General features: G+C 34.8%; 3 protein-coding genes across 4 annotated transcripts; 1 reads left to right on the top strand and 2 right to left on the bottom strand.

The window, feature by feature from the left end:
* Positions 1–190: 190 nt before the first annotated feature.
* Positions 191–2956, bottom strand: LOC119192471 (adenylate kinase 8-like; the record flags this gene model as incomplete). The annotated part of the gene is made up of 5 exons (XM_037446286.1): positions 2758–2956; positions 2176–2314; positions 1736–1821; positions 1242–1347; positions 191–375 (listed from the first exon to the last, which is right to left on the bottom strand). Coding segments are annotated over exons 1-5 (609 nt in total), but the record flags the coding sequence as incomplete, so codon positions are not given.
* Positions 2957–3340: 384 nt separating this feature from the next.
* Positions 3341–14763, top strand: LOC119192472 (folylpolyglutamate synthase, mitochondrial-like). 2 transcript variants are annotated; one of them, XM_037446288.1, is made up of 9 exons: positions 3341–3362; positions 3442–3714; positions 3794–3871; positions 7832–7939; positions 8345–8523; positions 12502–12638; positions 13041–13221; positions 13652–14031; positions 14377–14763. In XM_037446288.1, the coding sequence occupies exons 4-9, from the start codon at positions 7834–7836 to the stop codon at positions 14735–14737; spliced, it is 1344 nt and encodes a 447-aa protein (XP_037302185.1). In that variant the 5' UTR covers positions 3341–3362; positions 3442–3714; positions 3794–3871; positions 7832–7833; the 3' UTR covers positions 14738–14763. The 2 variants fall into 2 exon arrangements, with proteins under 2 accessions (XP_037302185.1, XP_037302184.1); XM_037446287.1 differs by lacking the exon at positions 3341–3362 and having other exon boundaries at positions 3384–3714.
* A 512-nt stretch (positions 14764–15275) lies between these two features.
* LOC115449658 (putative RNA polymerase II subunit B1 CTD phosphatase RPAP2) lies at positions 15276–17398 on the bottom strand. Its single transcript, XM_030177531.2, is given in 5 exon segments — positions 15276–16310; positions 16313–16432; positions 16435–16953; positions 16956–17117; positions 17120–17398. Coding segments are annotated over 5 exon segments (1851 nt in total). The 5' UTR covers positions 17256–17398; the 3' UTR covers positions 15276–15396.
* Positions 17399–17931: the final 533 nt, after the last annotated feature.

Below are 17931 nucleotides of genomic sequence, written 5' to 3'. Positions count from 1 at the left end.
TGGACTTCCTGTTAGGACATAATTTACCATTTCACGTTGTGACCAATTCATTAAAAAACTTTAGATCACTTATTTAAGAACACACGAGGCATGGTAAGTTCTACAAGTATAAATGCAGATTGCTTAAACTACACAAAGAAGTCTCGAACTAAGAATAAGTTACAAGTTCTGTGCAGTGGCTCTCTACTACCTTCAAGGTAGCCTTATAAGCAAACTTGAGCCCTTCGAAGTCCTGCTGGAAGAAATTCCTGGCGCGAGTGCGTGCGTTGTGCGCGGGCTGCTCGGGCGCCGGCGTCGGCATCAGCACCAGCGTCACCGTCGGCAGCACACCGTCCTGTTGCAGGCAGCGCGCCTCGCGCACCGTGCACGGGTGATCTTAAATATAACTAACTCGTTACAGAGAGACACTACCATTAAAACAAACGATATCATTAATATAAAGGATCAAATAATAATCAGACCGAGCTTTATAATTATTCAGGCCTCAGGAGAATAAAGGAAAGGCGCTATAATGTATAACAAGATGTATTTTCGATTTATGTTTTAACTTTGAAAAATAAAACATGAGTCTAACAATTTGTTTAGTCATTACAACAATTTACATAATTGCTATTGTTATTTTAGAAGGCTCCACGCACGCAAAATACTGCGATCTAAGCATAAATGATTCTGACTGGCTGATTCCGTTAAAATGATGCCGTTTCCAAATTAGATTTTGAAGCATATACCTCATATCGTGTAATTTTACTCCACAAAAAACATTTTTTTGGGTGCCTCACCTATTAGGTATACCTCCGGGCGATTCCTTGTTAACCAAATTTCGGCCACGTCGGCCAATCTCAACGGAGATCAGCCAGGTATGTAGGAGTTATTATAGTGCACAAGTGTGTGCGCAACACACAGGTGCGCTCTCTGTTCCTTCACGCTCATAGTCTGGTGAGATGACAAATCCGACATAACCGGAGAGAGATCAGGCGCAGGACCAACGGCTTTACATGCTTTGCGAGGCACGGGGTATCACATCGAAATCTTCCTGAATCCGAGGTGTGACTGAGGAATTTTAAAGATGGAAAACCACGTCAAAATTATTTTGGCCCGACCGGGATTCGAACCCGAGGTAACAGCGCGGTAGTAGTATTTCTATGGTATACGACAACTACACCGCTAAGGCAGTCAGCCTCTGTGCAGTGTGTACGAATGAATTTCAACTTATCTAAATTCTATAGGTAATCATTCGTTACCAAACATGAGCCAACCGGCCTGTGCAACGGGTTCCTTCTCTGTCAGCATCTTGGTGACTTGCGACATCAGCACCGGCGACACGCAGCCCGGCACGTACTCGTCGTGCTACGCGGTGACATTATTACATTACTTGAACATAACTTATGCGTATTTATTGTACGTGCTAACATTTGCAAGTAATGCATATTATGTATACTTATTGATTGAAGTTCTGTCAATCAATCTCATATAATAATGAGTAATACATCCAATTATATATAATACATAAGATTTATTGGCAATATATCAATAATACGTCAATGGAAATAAACACAGATTAAATACAGTATATGCTCGTATAGAATTTGAGCTACTTGTCTCTTAAGGAAAATAAAAAATATTTTACAAAATCAAGGTGGAAAAGTTTAAACTGACCGTTTAGTTCCATTAGTTTGTTTGTGTTGGTTAGTTTTTAGAACAGGCTGAGCGACTTGAAATGAATTTCATATTTTACCTTCTCGTAGCGATCCATCACCACTCTACGGGTGATGACGAAAAATCCGAGGTCTTTGATCATCTGCTTAGCGAGATCTTTAATATCTGCATGAAAAATGGCTCAAAATATACCATAGTAAACGAAGATTAGTAGTAACAATACACGTTTGCGATAGAGTGGGGCAAACACATGGACACGTATCCAGATTACGGTTTTGTTTTAAACATTCCAAACATAGGACAATCCACGCACACGGGTCGACTAATAGCAGAATAAAATATGTAATTAAGTAATTAGGTTCTAACATCAAATATGTCCATCGTATGCTGCGTCGGAAGTATTTTATATGACATTGTATGTATTTCGTGTTTCCTAGCATAATGACACAGGAAATAAATAATCACATGCATACAACAGAGTATAAGTTTAAAAATGTGTTATTCAAACAGTTTATTTACCAATCCATTTCAACTGGGGAGAAACAAGTAAAATGACCCTGTCGATATCTTTAGAGCAATGTAGTTGGCGGCCGACATACACCTTCATGTGCTTCAGATGATCTTTCGGTAAATTAACGACTAGGTCTTTCACCATATCCTATAAAGTATGTGTTTCCGATAAATAAATACACCGAAAATCTCAGAAATCTCAGAAATCCCATTCCGTTGGGAATGGGATGGATTTCTGAGACGGATATCGAAGGTAGGTTTACAGAATTTGATCTAAATCCAACTTTAGCTGCCTACGCTATTTTAAAATTGCGGTATTCCTTCGTGTTTATCGTTATTTCTCGCTTACTTCTACACTGAAGAGATTTTAGGTTCCTATTAAGAACCTTAAATTAGAGCTGTCCATAATAACTCTAAAGGCATGAAAATCCTTTAATCCTTAGGCAAGTCATGAGCGTGTTAAAGAAAAGTTGTAGCCACTTATTATCTTGTGGTACTCTCTGCCGAGATGCAGTACATAATAAAAGATGACTTTTTATTATTATCATTTCAGTAGAGAATTTTATGAAAAATATTAGTAAGCCGACTTACTTTGAATATTTTGTAAATTCTGTATTTTTCGAGGTACGGTACAAAACTCTCGGGCATTGTTAGCGGTCTCTTCGTAGCATCTGTTTCAGTCATTTTAAAGTAATAAATTACTTGTTTTATACACCAGTTTACGATATGTTGGCTATAATAATTACAGTAAATGAACAAGGAGACATGATAATGCCAAAGAGAATTGTATGCAAAGAGAATATAATGAAAATATATATATTACAATTCTCTTTGATGAAAATGCTTGAATCTCAGAACCAAAGAGAATTATAATATATAGGAACTAGTACTCTGAGACTAGTAAGGCCCAGAGCTAGTACGTACTCTTGTGCGTACTTTTGTCACGCGCAACTTTTGTCATACCTGCTCATAATTCATTGAGGACGTGCTAATCTTATAATTTTATTAAGCCTATAGGCTAAAGGGCCATTAGCGGTTGGGTAAAATAGTTATTTGGGATAAGAAAACTGCATAACTTCTAGATTTAGGAAGGAATCAAATTTTTGTAGAAAACCCGTGTCAAAGTGTTTCAGTTGCAAGAACGTAGTTCCCTTGCCATATTTTTTCTCATTACACAGCTGATAAAAGCCGTCACGGTATGATAATGATGACATCTCACATGTGTTTTAGAGGTTATGTTTATGATGTGTTTACGTAACAAACGATTTCTTTTAGGCTTTACCGGCTTGATGCGGACTTCGGAACAATGTGATATCAGGTCAGATGTCACCGATGCTAGCCGATAGCATGATCAAGTTGTAAAACACCATGTGATGCCGACGCGAGTAGCTCGGCCCGAGGTCACTGTTTTTTGTGCTCTAATTGCAATAAAATTGCGTCGTTGCGATCGGCCAGTCGCCGATCGGCGGTCTGATGCATAGTATCCGTGTTTGTAGTGTAGTGAATAGAATAGTTGTAAGAATGGTTTCGACTAAGAATAGTTATGAGGTATGTGAAATGAAGCATTATATAAAATTTAGTTTTGTTTTATGAGACTTGTGTTTACTAATAGTTAATGTTTGTACAGGACGCAGTTGGTAAATTAAACAAGTTGCAGTCGAATAAATCGACAATAGAACAGATAAGGAAGGAAAAGGCTGGACATGTAAGTATTTTCTTTCATTAAGTATTGCATTTCCTTGTGATAAGCAAGATTATTATTTTCTACCACGTCACTACTCACTATAGACAATAAGCGGTTGTTAATTATTATATTACGTTCAAACCATAATGTTAGAAATAATAAATAAAAGATAGTAAAAATTAATCCAGGTACTCACTGAATAAAAAAAAAAAAACATATATATTTTCTGTAACTCTACATTATCTCTAATAACATAACAGGCGTAATTAATTCAAAAGAATCTAATTAATCTAGCAAAAGCTATCCAATCCAATTGTTCTTACATGAAGTGAAGTTTCTTGAGCCACAAAAAATTTACACAGGAAACAGTTCAAGGTTGCATTCTATAGTAATTCTTTTACGTTTTACCCATTTACTTAATTAGCTTAAGTCTTATCAGTTTCATTTATCATGTTTTGAATTCAATCAACACAGTATTAATAAAGAAAACCTTCCTAGTTCCAAAATATTTTTATATGGCTTTACACGATATATTACATTGATTGCAAGTGCCTTAAAAATATTATAATTATACTGACTGTATGCTTGTTTAAGAAAAAAATTGCTATTAGAAGTGTGATAAATTATAAATTATAATGAATATAATTTATAGTAACGAAGAGCTTGTAAATACTATTAAGGTTTATACTATTTAAATAAAAAAAGTATTGCCTAGCTTAACACTCTGCATGGTATATTTGTTATCCAAAAATATATATTATTTTTCTTTTTTCTCGGTATTGATACAATGATATGTTAAAATCGGTGACAGCTTCATATACCTACTTTTTAATATTGTAGTTCTGATACTACTACTTCTAATAAACATGCAGTAAAAAGTCTATAATAAAAGTAGAAATACGCTTTCTTATCAATGAAATTCTTTACACAAACTATCGTGAACTAATTTTGTTTTCATTCACAAAAGTATATTTGTGTTTTTTATTCATAAGAATTTAGGCACGGTTCAAATTCAAAGCCAAGTTCTATTAATATCCGTTGAACCATTTTGGTGGCAGTGTTTACCAACTGGTTAAACTAAATTTATTTAAAATAGAATTACTCTGAAGTGATTTCTTAATATTATTATTATTAAATAATGCGAAAACCGGTTATGCACGAATCGGAATCATACAATGAGCTTTCTGTGCAATTTTTATTATTGTTTAATATTCTGTCCAAATATTACAACTTACTACTTATTATGGTTTAAAATTCATTTAATTTCGCCTAGTCGCCAAATTTCGAAAACTACGTATTTAAGTAGTACTTAATAATATTCCATTGGCAATCTTTGGATACGGAACCCTATAAATAGCTATTCTGTAATCATCTCACTCACATCCATAGATTAGTTGATGACAGTTTGCGACACATGATGGCATTAGGGCCGATCTTAGAAATCATTATGAAATATTTTCGAATACTATTAGCTCGCGGTGAAATCAACAATCTCCATGTGGAAATCGTTTCCACACAGTTGCATAGCCAATTATATGACATTCAATGGCGTTACTTTCGGATTTTGTTTCCGCTTCTGTATAAGTAATTAATTATGATTTTTAGTAGTCTATTTGTCTTGTATTTTTGTGTATTTTTGTGAAAAAAAAAGTGGGCTGATGGTAGGAAATATTTTATATCCGCCCGATTAGCGACTTACCCTACACAAGGTGCTAAAACCCGCCGTAGTGGCACACGTCAGTGTGTCGCGTTCCGGGATCACCCTGTGTATATCCGGTTTCAACAGGACGGCATATTTATGTCGACTGCGGAATAATCATCTCTCGTCAGTCGACATTCTATTGGACCTCACTCCACTGACCATCAGGTGCAGTTGAATCATGTTGCGGTGACCGTATAAAAAAACTTATAGCGTGCAACTTGGCAAATGTAACCAGCGATAATTTTATAAATCGCTGCTATATTTTTGTAATGTCTATCATGTTCGAATACGTAGCGTATGATTATAGTATAGACTACGTGATTCGTCTATGTTGACATAAATTATTATCTAAAATTACATGAATCTTCAATTCCGCGGTAAAAATTGAAGTAATATTATCTGTTAGTGCGAAGGTTACCAATCTTTTTGGTATACACGTTTATTTATAAATCAATATGTTGTATTCCTGATCTATGTTATAAATAAGGAGCTAACTAGGAAGTTGTCAAATAATAATTTTTGTTATATGTGATCATTCGTTAGTAGCAAGAACTAGTAGTAATATCATAATATGTAGATAGGCTAAAAATCACAAAAAGTTTAGACTATATATCTGTAAATGGATAACAGACGTGTTTTACTGAGAATCGAGTCATATTAGTCCATTGATAATTCATTTATGCCAATGCGCCATTCAAAATGCTGCTACACGTGACGTCATTCGTATTTGCATGATACGATCGGTGATACACCGCGCCGTTTCTAAGAAGGAATATTAAAGTTTTGAATCACATGGTTCTTATTCCCGGTCACAAGTTATTTTGTCAGTTTATAACAAGCACGTACCTAACATACATACCTGTTATAAAATATGAAATTGGCAAATGTAGAGAAGACTATTGTACGCTAGTCGCTAATATTACGAAATTACCATAACAGTTACACTGACATAGAAAATAAGGCCCCAGGTGTGATTTAATAAAAGTCGTTCCTTGAAATGGTGTGGAAGCGCGCGTACTGCGCATAACTCATAGCATGCAATACCTTATTATTCTTACTTCCTGCCTCTATCGCACTTCAATGGGCGACGGCGCACAATTCTTTCCGCATGATGCAAAAACACAGTTTCTGGGAAACTCGTGTTTTATAGAGATTTCTCACGAACCCATCACATTGTTATGAAAGCTATGTAATACGTTATTGATTTATTTTGACTGCCTCGGTGGCGTAGTTGTGTTGCGTGAACGGTACGACACCGCTGCAGTTCCGGGTTCAAATTTCGGATGGGGCAAACGATATTGAGGATTTCTGTTCACTCTCAGCCCGGAGTCTAGAAATAGTACCGATATAGCTTCGTCCCCTATTTCTTGATGGGACGGAACTCAAATGGCGAAAAGTTGCCATCCTGGTTGTATCTCCGCTTACGCCTTTGGAGATAAACGCGTGGTGTGTTGTTTGTTGTGTCTAATTTTGTCTAAAACTATCGATATTGAAAGGGTAAAATCCATAAAAGGAAACCTGCATAAGGTTTCCTCACGATGTTTTCCTTCACCGTTAAAGCAAGCGATAATTCACAAAGAATACACACATAATTTTAAGAAAAAGTCAGAGGTGTGTGCTCGGCAGTCGGTTCCAACTAGACTATCGCCACTTGTATAAATAAAGAGAAGTACTTTGTGGCAACTGGGATAAGACCGGCTAGCCTTCGTTTCTAAAATGCATGAATCGAATCTAAATAATGAATAATGTTTTACAGGATAAAATATTTCATTTCATTCTTGGTCTGTTATCGATCATTAAATGTATTTACTAATTAAGCGATCGTACTTTATAACGATTTCAATGCATTACGAAAGCCGTTAAGAATGAATCGCGTGTTTTGGATTACTTATTTCATTTATCGGGATAATTAGCAAAATTTTACGCTCTAGATAATGTTTCTCGTTGTTTATTTTGTGCTGCCCTCCTAAGGCCTTATTAAGCATAATTATAGTGTCTTACAATAATATATCAATTAATTATACCTAGAGTATTATAACACTCGTAGTTATTATATCTGGTCAGAGATGTTTCCGTTACCTTTTGGTCACTACTTAAAAATTAATCTTCAAGATTATGTTTGTTTTTTTATATCAGATTACTTCCTACACCTACTGTGGCCAGTGTCTCAACTAACAGGGCAGTAATAATGGCCTAATCGGTCGAAATATTTCCCCTAAATTCATGATCGCCATACAAGCTTTGATCACGTTGTACATATATTTTTTGTTTATTTTCAGAAATGCACAAATGTAGAAGACATGGAATATTATTTGAAGAGGACGGGTGTGTCTCTATCGAAATTGGACGAAATGTCTGTGATACACGTCGCCGGGACCAAAGGGAAGGTAATGTATTAAATTCACCAGATCCAGTGGACGCCGTGGGGAATCCAATAGATCTGTATAATGTTAGGGACTAGACCCGGCGGTCGTCTCGATACAAGCAATTAACTTACGCTAACTTAATTTCGGGCAATTTTTTGATGTCCAAAATATTTATTTTTATTGAAATTTTAAATTACATAAATAAATTATTTAGAAAGCTGTAGTACAATTTCCCATTACATTAGCTAATTAATTTACATTAGCGGAAATATAACAAGTATAGTCCTGCAAGTTCCAAATTTTGCAGAAGGCTGGTTATCGTGACTGTTTACACGTCAAAAATGTCTTTTCTTGCTAATCTAAACCCCGCTTTACAATACTGCAAATATAGCCAAAATACACTAATCATGTTATGGTCATTTTTAGGGTTCAACAAGTGCGATGTGCGAGTCGATACTCCGTCATCACGGGTTCCGCACAGGGTTCTACTCCTCGCCGCACCTCGTGGCGGTCAGGGAGCGGATACGGCTCGACGGGAAGGTCGTCTCCGAGGAACAGTTCGCGCATTACTTCCACGAGGTTTACGGAAACTGGATGCTAGTAAGGTAGTTGCATTGTAAATGTAATATTAACACAGTAAACGATCATTTTTGTTCGTAACACACTGGGAATTCATACTTATAGAGGCTTGGTTGGTACACACTTGGTTAGCCCGTATTCGTGTGCATGAAAGACTTTACTCGAATTCGGGCACCCGATGTATTTATTACATTACTTCTTCGGAGAGCGACACTACTCAACGTGACGAAGTCCGAAGTACTGCTTGACAATTGAAAGGAAAACTGCGTCAGGTAACCAAAACGAAAGTGGTTCGAATAAGGGCGTACTCGACTGCGTTCATTTACATTTAGTTGTTTGTCCGAATTTTATAATCGACGGCAATCGAATTTGAGCTAACGACCAAGTGTAATTGGGTATTTGACATAGTAAAGAAATAAATAAATTTGGTATTGAACATTATATAATTTAAGGTGTTAATTAAGAATATTTGACTTAAATTACAAATAAAAATTATTTAATATTTTATTTTCCTAAATAAAAATAAGAGTTTTTGAATCTGTGCATCATTAACAAGAAACGTCTCAAGCGAGCAAGACTAGAGAACGTGACGTCACGATGTATTATATGTAATGTCTTGTCTATTGGTCTTGTAATTCCCAAAAAGATTTTGGCGCGTTTCGCATGTTTCATTAATATTTATTTGATTATTTTGTGTCCAAAGTGCACTTCACCGAAACACAAACATGGAAATTGGTTTTATTCAAGCGGACAGTGCAAATTTGCCAAAAATTGTGTCTTTTATGATCGCAAATTTCTTTGCCTCAAACTCGGACTTTTGTTCTGCAGAATTGAGGAACGTGAAAACTTCATTGTAAGTACAAAACTATCCTTTTCTGATATTTTGTTCAATTCACAATAGATTACAGTTTGATTTATGTACTTAGCCTTATTTTGTTTTGCTATAAAATAACCTTCGTGTCATGCATATGATAGGTACATGTTTACTTTGTAGACTATAAATACAAATAATACATTTATTACGTTACCAATAAAATCATAACTTATAAGAATCTTACTCTGGTTAGGTACCTGTTATTTGTGTAAAATCTTTTCAACGAAAAGTTTCTCGTATTGTGGCTATCTGTGATGCTTTATTTCTATTTTACAGATCATCAAGACAGTTGTATGGTGATGATGCTAATTCATATGCTAACTCAAATCCTAAAACATCAAGCTGATTACAAAGTGCCCGACATTCTTCAGTTCTCGATGCGTTATTAGAGCATCAAGCATAAGAAAGGAAGTGACTGTGAAACGTTTTTAGCCAAAATTAATGGTGTTTTTACACAAGAAAATATAAATTTTGTGGAAAGTCTGACTCGAGCACAACACGAAATTCAAGCATGGCATGAGTTAAGGTATTATTTATTTATAGGTATTTGATTGCATTTTAAATGTGATGTTGCCTTTTTAAATGTGATTTGATACTGTAAGTATTGAACTAATAAGATATTTAAAATCAATGTTCTAGAGCAAAATTCACAACTTGGGGTCTGTGGACATATCTAGAGTCGGCTGATTTCAATGTTAAAGCTATATGAAGTTTCAGGTTGTGCTTAAGAGAAGCATTTTATTGTGATTTAAGGAGGTCTGTGGTGATCATCTTTGCTCATTTAGTGGTCCACAGCTAAGAAAGGTTGGAAAATGCTGTCTTAGATTAATATATATTGGAATTATATGTTTCCATGTGAGATGCAATTTCAAAATGTAAACTAGTCTTGTAGCTTTACTAGTCTTTGATGTTTGTGTTCACATTCATATGTGTTGGGCACCCATTCTACAGGGCATCCTAGTGGGGATATAAATGTATATGTGGCCACCAGACAGTCACTAGTTTAACATTAAAAAAAAATGAATTTTCTTTTCAGGAATAAAAGCATCAAAAGCATTTGATGTTTCACGATGCAAAATAACTGTTGGATCCTTGGTTGCCTTAATAATGGGAGCTAAAGTACCATATACTCCAACCATGAAAAGAGGAAAATCATTGGAAGAAGTAGTAAGAAAGGAGTTGGAAAAAATATGACAAGATTGCAGAATGTGGTTTTATTATTAGCCAAAAATTCCCAATGGTAGCTGCATCGCCAGATGGTATTTTAGAGGGTGACACAGTTATTGAAATTAAATGTCCAACAAGCCAAAAAAGTTTTATATACTATATATGTAACAACACAATCATAGAAAAGTTTGCAGTCTAAGTTCTTTTGCAAATGTATGTGAGTAATTTAACAAAAGGTTTATTTTGTGTGGCAGATTGGGAATTTGAAAAAAATTATAAAGTCCATGTAATACCAATAGAGTATGATGAGATCAAAGTAAATGATATTTTATCTAAAGTTGTAAAGTTTTGGAAGAATAATGTTTACAATCTATTGTAAAACTTATTTTTATAATTTAATATAGGAAAATAAAACATTATATTCTAAATTTTGTTTTTATTCGTCAAATGTTTTTAATTAAGGAGCCTAGTAAATTAATTAAGGCACGTTGCAATAACAATGCAATCGTCCAAAAACTTAATTAAATTTGTATTGACAACTGAATGCGGTTTTAACATTAATAATAATAATAATTTTTATTGTAAATAACCGAATTTGTTTACAATTTCAAAGGTTACAAATTACAAACTTATTATAAAAACATTGAGAACTCCCTTAGACGCCGGATGACTCTTTCAATGTGTATCAGTAAACTTGCTATCTCCTTAGTTTTTGGAGCTTCAACTTTGGTTTAATTAGACTTAACTGATACACTTGGCGGTCTCACTAAACTGCATCCCTTTTGTAATAACAGTTGCTCAATATGCTTGAATCCTCTATCAGCTAGTATAATCGCACCAGGTTCCCAATGGTTTTCAACCAAACATACATCGCTAATCCTGCCACCATAACCAGGATAATTGTAGTTAATAATACCATCAGGTGTGCTACTTATAAGGTATTTTATTGTATTGGCCTTTTATAATCTTGAATAATAAACGAATCTCACGTATTGTTTATATTAAGAGTATTACATCATGACGTCACGCCCCTTATTTGTCACGTGACTTAGCGTTTCAGTGGGAAACACAAAATGTAATTATTAAAACTGTCTTTTAGCTATTAAAATGGCTCTAAATATAAAAAAAACAATTGTCAAGCGTATCTTTAGTGACTCTAGAACATTTTAAAGTACTTTACGAAAATTTGTCAAATACCCAATTGCGTCTTGATACTAGTTTTTCCTTACCGCTCCGCCCGCGTCAGTGTAGAAAGAAAAGTTTTTCTGGCATAAAAGTCTTATTTTATAATTTCTACGGACTAAATGGAGTATATTTTCACCTCTCGCAATATATCGGTGACAACTGCATTAAATTCCATACAATAGTTTTTGCGTGATGCGTGTTCAACCATACAAGTAGACAAATAAAAATTCTTAACTATTGTATTTGGTTTCTGATGCTATAAAAAGCTAGGTAACTCAGAATACTGTAATGTAGAGATAGAGAGGCCTATCTTTTAAGATTGAAAAGGTATCGCTTAGGAAACTACTTGCGGAATAGAAACACTTTTATCTTAAGGCGATACCTCAAGGTCCATTTTCATACATTTTGTTTCGGCTTTAATCTGGGTAACTAAACAAGTATTGGCAAGTAAAGAATTTAAATTCACGTCTAGTTATTGATTAGTTCTAGCAGTTGAAGAAAATTGTAAAAATAATTAATAATCATGGATATTTCTGCCTTTAAAATTTCGTCATATTAAATTTTAAAGGCCGAAATATCCATGATTATTCATTATTTTTACATTTTTCTTTCAACTGCGAGAACTAATCACTAACTAGACGTGAATTTAAATTCTTTACTTGCCAATACTTGTTTAGTTACCCAGGTTAAAGCCGAAACAAAATGTATGAAAATGGACCTTGAGGTATCGCCTTAAGTGGTATGTTCGGAATTTTAATATATAATGTGATATTTCCAGGCGTTCGAAGGTGATATGCCCAAATACTTCGCGTTTCTGACCGTGATGGCGTTCAACGTGTTCTTGGAGGAGAAGGTGGACGTGGCCATCGTGGAAGTCGGCATCGGAGGCATTGTGGACTACACTAACGTTTTGAGGTAAAATACTAGCTTTTGCTCGCGGCTTCGCCGGCGTGAAGGAGTTTTCCGGGAATTTTTTTTTTCCGACTTACTTGATAGGTATCGTTATATTATGATCAAATTACACAAAATTATTATAAATTTTAGCCTATGTGTTATTCTGATGTATAACCAATATTACTGTAAACTTTCATCCAAATCCGTTCAGTAGTTTTTTCGTGAAAGAACAAATACATCGGTCCTCACAAACTTTCGCATTTATAATATTAGTAGGATTATATCAGAACTTGAATAAACTTGTATTCCGTGAGCGATATGATTACCGCGCTAACGTCTCGTGTTCACATCCGGGGCAGTGATATTGTGGTTTCTAATCAGTGTCAACCTGGAGTCTGTAAATATATATTTTTTTCCTTCTAGAAAAGTCCCAGTAGTCGGTATAACCGCGCTAGGGTTGGACCACACGTCGATCCTGGGCACCACCCTGCCGGAGATCGCTGCTGCGAAGGCCGGCGTGATGAAGCGCGGCTGTGAGGCGTACACGGTGCAGCAGCCGCAAGAAGCTATGGACGTGCTCACGAGCTATGCTGATTATGTTAAAGTAATTTTAAATTCTTTACAAAGATATCAATAACTTTGTAAAAAATTAAAAAAAAAACGTTACGGCACTGGCTATAAGTTATTGCTTATGGCGCCATAAATTTATATGGGTACATTTGTTGAAGACAAGAAATAAGAACGATAACAGATGTAATTCTATTACGACCAACGTGAACAAAGTGAGATGTAGTGATAGTTTGATAAGAAGAGTACAAAACGTATTTCATAATTTGACAGATACCCTTTCCACCAAATATCAAAGATTAACGACTTATTTAATATTACGTAGATTTTGATAATTCCTTTTCGATATATTTTGGATGATATACATATTTTATAAATATATTTTAAAAAGTCGTCAACTACCCTATTGTATATAACTACACTACAATCTATATGTATACAAATTAACGATCAAATTATATTTCCAGTGTCCTCTAACAGTGGTACCTGAGTACTCCAACTATAAATTCCCGCTGACCAACGGCATTAGCTTGCCGATTAATCTAGAAGCCTATCAGACCAATTCGTCCCTAGCCGTCCAGCTATCACACGCGTGGATGCGGATCCGGAAACACGGCAGGAATGGCTTCAAAAACGGATTAAATGGGGTGAAAAATGGTGTGAATGGAACAGTATTAAAGAAAATTGTGACCGAGCTAAATGAAGAGACTGTGAAAGGGTTGACTTCTTGCAAGTGGCCGGGACGGTATCACATAGTTGAGACTGCGTATGCGACGTTTTATTTGGACGGAGCGCACACCAAGGAGTCTGTTGAGATTTGCGCGGAGTGGTTTAAGGATAGAAGCAGGTGGGTAACCGTTAAAAAACTATTATACGGAACGACTTAATATTCCATATTCTATAGCTTCATTTTATATTAATATTAGGTACTAGATTTATGTTTACACGAATGTTAGACATAAAGATAAAACTAGTTTTCGGATTTGACACGTAACCATGATGTTTGCAGTCTTCGAAACGTCGGGGGAAATTGAAAAACCGCAATAAAATCCGAAAAATAATTTTATTTCGATGATTTACTTGTGAGGTATAAGCTCTTTGCTTATTATTGCTATAAGTATAATACAGCAGTGCTAACACCTTGTAATATCAAGTAACGAATTATTAATGACATGTATTTTTTTGTTATCAGACATCGACCTAAAGCGCTAATATTCAGCGCAACAGGGGATCGGAACGGAAAAGTCCTGTTAAAACCACTAAAAGAAATTGGTTTTGATAGAGCATTCTTCGTTATACCCACAGCGAATAAAAAGATTTCCCAAAACAGCGACAATTTCTCTCTAGTAGAGCAAGACGAGTTAATACAGAGGTGTCAGAGACACGCGGAGATTTGGAGCGGAGACCACACATCTGTCATGGAATGTGTGGCAGAAGCTTTATTGACCATAGAGAAGGAGTTCCAAGGAGAAAAGTCTAGTATACTTGTTACAGGGTCTTTACATTTAGTAGGTGCGGTTCTATCGATATTAGATCCGAACTTAAGCAGCTGATATGATAAATATACATTTAGTTTAATTTCAAATGGTTTTATTTTGTCCTCGGAATTATACCGAAGAGTAAGATTAATCACCGGTGACTTCAGAGACAATGAGTCTAGAATCTTAAAGGACCCTGAAAAATTTGAACTAGTCATAATAAGTAGTCTATTTAAAAGCATGCTACTTAGAATGGTATCCAACCCTTTTTTTTAATACTATATTTGCTTGAATTACATATGAACAAAAACAACAATTTAAAAATATATATTTAATCTCGAATCTACACAGTAGATAATGCAATCACTATCACATCCATTTCCATGGCATGAAAAACAAAATCAGGCTTTGTTACAAAATGTTATATAAATTACTAACAGGCATTGCTAAGGAAGACAGTGCCATTTGCTTTCCATAAAAATTAAAGGCCCCCTGCCAATTCATTATGTTACTGGTTACAATTGAATTTTCTTCACTCCTGAACAAAAAAAATCCATATATTCAACCGAAGAGGCACTTACTATTTTAGTTATATAACAACAAAACTCATCAACTCTTTTATAAGTTTAGTTTTAAGCTTTATACCAAAATTTCAGAAATATATGCTGGTTACTCATTATCACAATATAATAAATATTCTGTTCTTTTTTAACTAACACATACATGGCCTGTATTCATTCTATAGTTAACTGAGTATCATTTGTATCTAAAAGCCGATCAACATCTGTAAGCCATGAAATCAGTCTGTCCAAATATCCCCCATCTTGTTTATAGCTCAGTAGGAGTAACTGCATATGTTGATATGCCATAGGTTGTGCTAACAAAACTTCTAAACGTTTATCCCTCAGAGAAAGTAATTTTATGAAAATAATTGCTATCAATGTCCACTGTATCGGCTTGAACATAATATTATTTGCTTTCAACATAAATGTATTTACTAGCAACCGGATATCTGAACTTATTGATAAACTCAACAATCCCAATGACCTTAACAAATCTGGTAACATTTTGTTCAAGTGTTGACACACTATTCTCCTACGTAATGCATTTTGGGCATTCTTATCTACTAATGGTAGTTGAGTTATATTATCTTCTTCTGTTGATTCTATTTTCTCCACAATTTCTGGTGTAGGTATTTCTGTCTCACCAGCATAGAATGCTTTAACTTTCAACTGTATCTTCTTACTCTCTTCTTGAATTATTGAATAATCTGGTAGTGGTTTCATTTCTCTGTGTAAAGTCTGAGCATCATACTTCTTGTCTTCCAATTCAAGCATGTTTAATTTCTTGCATAGAGCTTGGTACTGGTCATAAGCATTTGAATTGTAAAATACACCTTTTGCATAGTTGTTCAAGTACTCCTTTATACATTCTCCTTTGTCAGCTACAAGCTCTTTTACTTTCTCCTCTCCTAGTAAGAAAAGGAGAGTGTCTATTGTAAACCATTCTGCTACACATTTCTCTACTTCAATAGTCAGTGTTGTAACCACAGGCTGTTTTTTCAAAGGCGTCTTTTTCTTACTTTTATTTTGAGATTTGTCTTTATCAGGCATTTCTGGTACACTTGTTAGTATTGGGTCTATTTTTGCTCAGGTTTCTCTATAATCTCACCTACTATGTTTAATGGATTTGCTACTTGTTTCTTATTTTCCTTTTGGGAATATTTAGGTTTGATTTTGTAGTATTTAATTTCATTTGTTTTGCAATTTCTATATCTGATTTTCCTTCAATACATATTGGTGTACCTGGTGGATCTTTCGATACATTGTCATTATTATTTGAAGTTGTGTTTAACATCTTATTATTATCATTCCTTTTGCTGTCTTCACTTGGACAATCTATAACCTTGTCTTCAGTAATCTTGAGTTGTGTTATACCATCCATTATATCTTTTGTAGGAACTTCACTTCCATTCTCTCCTTCATTACTGTAACATATTTCTGTATCCATACTTCCAGTAATCTCTTTAAAACTGGCACTAGTGAAGTCATTGATGGATGTAAAGGATTTCTTAACAGGTTTGATCCTCTCAATTAAAGAGACATCTATCTCCTGTCCCATGCTGCCCGCAGAGTCCAGAGGCAACAGGTGGAAAGTAGGTATGACCTCATACTCCCTAAACCACAATGGACTTGTCAAGAGCTGTTTTTTGACATGCATGGCGGATTTGTAACAGCTGTTACTACAATAGTTCTTTCTCGCGGTAATATCGTACACTTTGTTAGTTTTACTGATATTCGGTACTTCTGTTTGGGTATATCTTTCTCGGAGATGCTTCTCGAACATATTGGATATCCGCAGAGGTGGATTATAGATCGCTCTTCAACAACGTCGTCGAAGTGTGTTTGGTTGATTTCCGGAAGGCATTGTAATAAATACTGCTCAGTGATACCTTTTCAAGCAGACTTTCGACGATATATTGAGCTCTGGCGTTGCACTCGCGTTTTTTTAAGATTGCTTGTCGAATTTGTTCCTTTGTCATTTCTTCTATCTTCGATGGCTTTTTTTTAGTAGTTTTGGTTGCAGTCTCCATTGTTGATGTGATGAAATAAACTATACAAATTAAACACTCCGAACCAAATAAATTAAAAACTGTAAACTCTCTTAGAAATCGTAACCAACTCGTAAATAATTGAAATAGGTTATAATATCAATACTTAAGTGATGTCGAAAGGATATCGATAAATTGATATTTACATTAAAAACTGTAATAATATAATGTTTTTTATACATTGATACAGTCACGCCAGTGAATAATATAAAAAAAATATCTTCTGGTTATGTGTCTCGTGATATATTCCTTAATTATTTCAGGAACAGGACAAGTAATGAATTATATTAGTAGTTAATAATTTAGTATCTAGAAATTTGTCAATTTCTTTAATGTGTTTTTTTTTATTTTAGTCTTTATTAAATGTGTTCTTTGTTATGACCAACTTAATTATGCTTTAAAATGTATTTGGCATAATTATTATATTTTTTCTTGCACAATAAATTGTTACACGTATAACTTGCCATAATGTTACTTAATAAAGCCTTACTTAATACAATCTTAATTTACAAATTCTATAAAAGTTCTTCTTTCAACTGCCCTTAACCCACCCTAATACAACACATTCGAGGTGGAATACCTAAATAAAGACAAAATATTCGTTTACAAAATGTGGTTCGGAAAGGATTTGGATTAGTTTTAGCGACTACTCGCTTAA

Source organism: Manduca sexta, unplaced genomic scaffold (assembly GCF_014839805.1).
Source record: "Manduca sexta isolate Smith_Timp_Sample1 unplaced genomic scaffold, JHU_Msex_v1.0 HiC_scaffold_2821, whole genome shotgun sequence".
Taxonomy (NCBI): Eukaryota; Metazoa; Arthropoda; class Insecta; order Lepidoptera; family Sphingidae; genus Manduca; species Manduca sexta.
The sequence above is the reverse complement of the archived record's forward strand: the minus strand, read 5'-3'. Positions and strand labels throughout refer to the sequence as shown.

What these genes read in the sequence shown, in the direction of transcription:
- LOC119192472 (XM_037446288.1), top strand. Translation starts at nt 7,834, where the DNA reads ATGCACAAATGTAGAAGACATGGAATATTATTTGAAGAGGACGGGTGT. An exon ending in TCGCCGGGACCAAAGGGAAG is followed by an intron (nt 7,940 to 8,344) that starts GTAATGTATTAA and finishes GGTCATTTTTAG; the next exon opens with GGTTCAACAAGTGCGATGTG. An exon ending in GACTACACTAACGTTTTGAG is followed by an intron (nt 12,639 to 13,040) that starts GTAAAATACTAG and finishes TTTTCCTTCTAG; the next exon opens with AAAAGTCCCAGTAGTCGGTA.